Source organism: Lolium rigidum, chromosome 4 (genome assembly GCF_022539505.1).
Source record: "Lolium rigidum isolate FL_2022 chromosome 4, APGP_CSIRO_Lrig_0.1, whole genome shotgun sequence".
Lineage (NCBI taxonomy): Eukaryota > Viridiplantae > Streptophyta > Magnoliopsida > Poales > Poaceae > Lolium > Lolium rigidum.
In genome coordinates this window covers 263479245-263482598 of record NC_061511.1, presented here as the reverse complement: position 1 = coordinate 263482598, position 3354 = coordinate 263479245, and the positions used below count along the sequence as shown (strand labels likewise).

General features: G+C 45.9%; 1 protein-coding gene across 1 annotated transcript; it reads left to right on the top strand.

The window, feature by feature from the left end:
- The first annotated feature begins 2518 nt into the window (after window positions 1-2518).
- On the top strand, window positions 2519-2830 carry LOC124706134 (histone H4). The gene has a single exon (XM_047237792.1). The coding sequence runs from the start codon at window positions 2519-2521 to the stop codon at window positions 2828-2830; it is 312 nt and encodes a 103-aa protein (XP_047093748.1).
- Window positions 2831-3354: the final 524 nt, after the last annotated feature.

The window sequence follows — 3354 nt, the reverse complement described above, 5'->3', positions numbered from 1 at the left end:
GTACTACTTCTACTACTTTTTTTTATATAAAATGTACCACTTCTAGGGCTAGTAGTAAAAGATAGTGTTGGTCATCGATTGAGAGCGTTTTGACAACCGCGACCCCACTGTCAGTGATGACATGGCCAAATTGTTGTCACCCCGCCATTTAGACCACCGTTGGTTAAGACCGAGCGGTCGGGCCCCATCCACACCAGGTGCTTCACACACACACACACACACACTCTCTCTCTCTCTTCTCCTAGTCTTTCCCGATCGAATCGGAGGATATGGAGGAGCCCACCAGTCCAAGAGGCAGCGACGGTTACCGTGGCAGGAGTAGTGGTGCCAGTGCTGGTATTGGAGGCGGAAGGGGCGACCAAGATGAGATGTGGCTGTCGTGGTCATCATCGGCAGTTGCTATGCTAGCACATATATGGGAGGAAAATCCGGCAACGATAGACTAGTTCACTCGTGGCTTCTGTGACGCTGAGTAAGTAACTTCGTGCACTACATTATTTTCGTTCATACGCGGCTTCGACAACTTGGGGATTTAGGATTAGGGTTTTACCGTATTGGGGTTTCCTAAAATTGGGGCCTTCCTTCTATTGTTTCTGAAGTTTCGATCCTAAAATATGGCAGGTCGAAATTCATTTGGATGGTCTAGATAATATGGAGAGGAAATTAGGCTGGGATGACATTACATATCTGAACCTTGTTGCACTGATTGAGACCCAGGGATATAGTATTAGAGATTCAATTTATCCATGAAATTCAGAGGAAATGGAATTGATTGAGAAAAATGCAAAAAATTATGAATTGTTGGAGCTATTTGTTTCAAGTAAAGTTTAAAAATTGACACGAAAGAGGGGCAGAGATGTTGTTGCTAAGAAGATGAAGTATGCAAGCCAAGAAGTACTGGAATATGTTAGAATGTATCATCTTCTGTAGTTATATATTCAGAACCAGTAGTGTATCATTTGAGTCATCCTGCTGTTCATGTTGTTGATTTGAGTCAAGCTGGTAGTAGCGTGGATTCACTCTTTCTTCATGGAGTGCCATTGTGCAATCGAGAAGGATGAATTGGATGGGACACACGTGCAAAGTGGGGAAGATGGGGTGGGGCCAACACACACCGAGGGCTCGACCCAAAGGAAAGGAGCGACGTGTGCACTGACTGTTTTAAAGCGTTTTCCTAAAATTTGGGGACGGGGACAACACATGTGCAGTCAACTAGTATTATCTAAATAGGCATTCTAATTATGATATTTGATCCTAATGTTGACCAGAATTAGCCCAATATTTTTAACAATGGTATCAAAGCAGCTAAACTGTATTAAAAACGTAATTAGGCCAAAAGTTCACGTGTTTTCTCATGTTATGGGCCTAATAATCTATAGCTTACGTTCATGATCATGTATGGGTCCTTTTTTTTTGGTTTTGTGCTAATTTTTTCTTAAAATGTTATTTTGATCTCTTTGTTTGCACCTAATGATTGTGTTAAATATTTAATGGCTTTGAATCATTGCTAATCTCCAGTCCTATGATTCTGGTTAATGATCATGATCGTGTACCAAACACATTTCTTTTAAGCCGAGTGCCTGGGTTATGCCCTGACTAATCAAATATCAATGTTGGTTAATCAGAAAAAGCTAATGTTGATACAAGGCGTTGATTAAATTAACACGCATGCACTCTCGGAGAATCAAGGAGTGGAACATTTCTAGAAAAATAGGAATTTCTCCTAAATAGAACCCTAAACCCTAGTGACCCCACCTAGTTCGCGAACGCTAAAATTGCAAATGAACTAGATGAGGTTCGGGAAACTTAACCGAGAACCCTAAAATGCACTATGGGGGCATTGTTGCATTGTTTCGTCGACCTCGCCAATGAGGATTAGGCGCTAGTGGCGCAAGCTCTAGCTAGATAGGGTTTATTTATTTTATTTTTATTGAGCTTTTATCATTTTATTTACCCAGTGTAAATTACGTTTGACTATGTTTCTAATATTATCGAAAACAAATATGCGTCGGACGGTTGGGTCTACTCCCGATCTAAATGGACAAAGGAGGCGAGACAAACAATTTTATATTCGTAGCCCGATCCGAAGAAACTAAAGCAGATAATTTTGGTTCCTGAAATAGGTGGAGCCGCTGGAGTTGTCTTACAACTGTGTCTTAGTAAAAAAATTAAAGTACTGGTCCGAAATTGAAGTCCCAAAAAAAAGAAGGAAAAGCAAAGCGCCAAAGTCCCGCGCCCGCAGGCCAAAACTTCGAGCTCGCGCCTCCTGGAACGAATTCGCAGACCCGTCCCGCCAATCGAACACGCAGAGTCTCCCGCCACGTCACCGATCCGCGGCATCTGCCCACGGATCGCCATCCCAGCCGTCCATTCCCCACGCATCGAACGGTAGCACTGCCCTCCTCCCACATCTAGCCTCCTTATAAGCCGCTCGCCCCTTCCCCCAAATCACACAGCTCCAAACCACCACCGCTCCTCGAGTTCCATTCACTCGCAGCAGCTCCAGTCAAGGTCAGCCATGTCGGGCCGCGGCAAGGGAGGCAAGGGGCTCGGCAAGGGCGGCGCCAAGCGCCACCGCAAGGTGCTCCGCGACAACATCCAGGGCATCACCAAGCCGGCCATCCGCCGCCTGGCTCGCCGTGGCGGCGTGAAGCGCATCTCGGGGCTCATCTACGAGGAGACCCGCGGCGTCCTCAAGATCTTCCTCGAGAACGTCATCCGCGACGCCGTCACCTACACCGAGCACGCCCGCCGCAAGACCGTCACCGCCATGGACGTCGTCTACGCGCTCAAGCGCCAGGGCCGCACCCTCTACGGCTTCGGCGGCTAGAGGCCTCTTCTCTTCGTCCGCCGCCGGCTATTCCAGATCCCAGTTCCTTTTGTCCGCCCGTGCTTGCGAGTCTCGCGGTCAAGAAAGCTTAGATGGAATGCATACATCCCACCCTGTTTAGTTCCCTGTGTCCTTATTAGTACTAGATCGAACTGTATCGTCAAATTCTGAAACGAAGTTGTTTGCACTTGAATGTCGAATTCAGGCTTGTTTCTGTGCTAATGCTGTTATCCTGCTTTGCGTGTTCTGCTGCATATGTGTTGTGACGATTGCCGTTTCTTCTGTAGAGGTGTGCAAAATCATCTGTCTGGTTTTGTATGTTCCTGCATTTCAGAGACCAGCCATAAATTGACTTAATTCAGGACGAACAAATTTGCAGGCTAGTATCTTATAACGCGAATGAATCACACATGCTAAATCATCTTGGGTGTGTAATGTCAGCTGTCAAGAGTTTCTGCCGATTCAGTAATCTTTATTGCTTCACTCTTCCACAGCACTATTTCTTTCTTCAGATTTCACAGTAG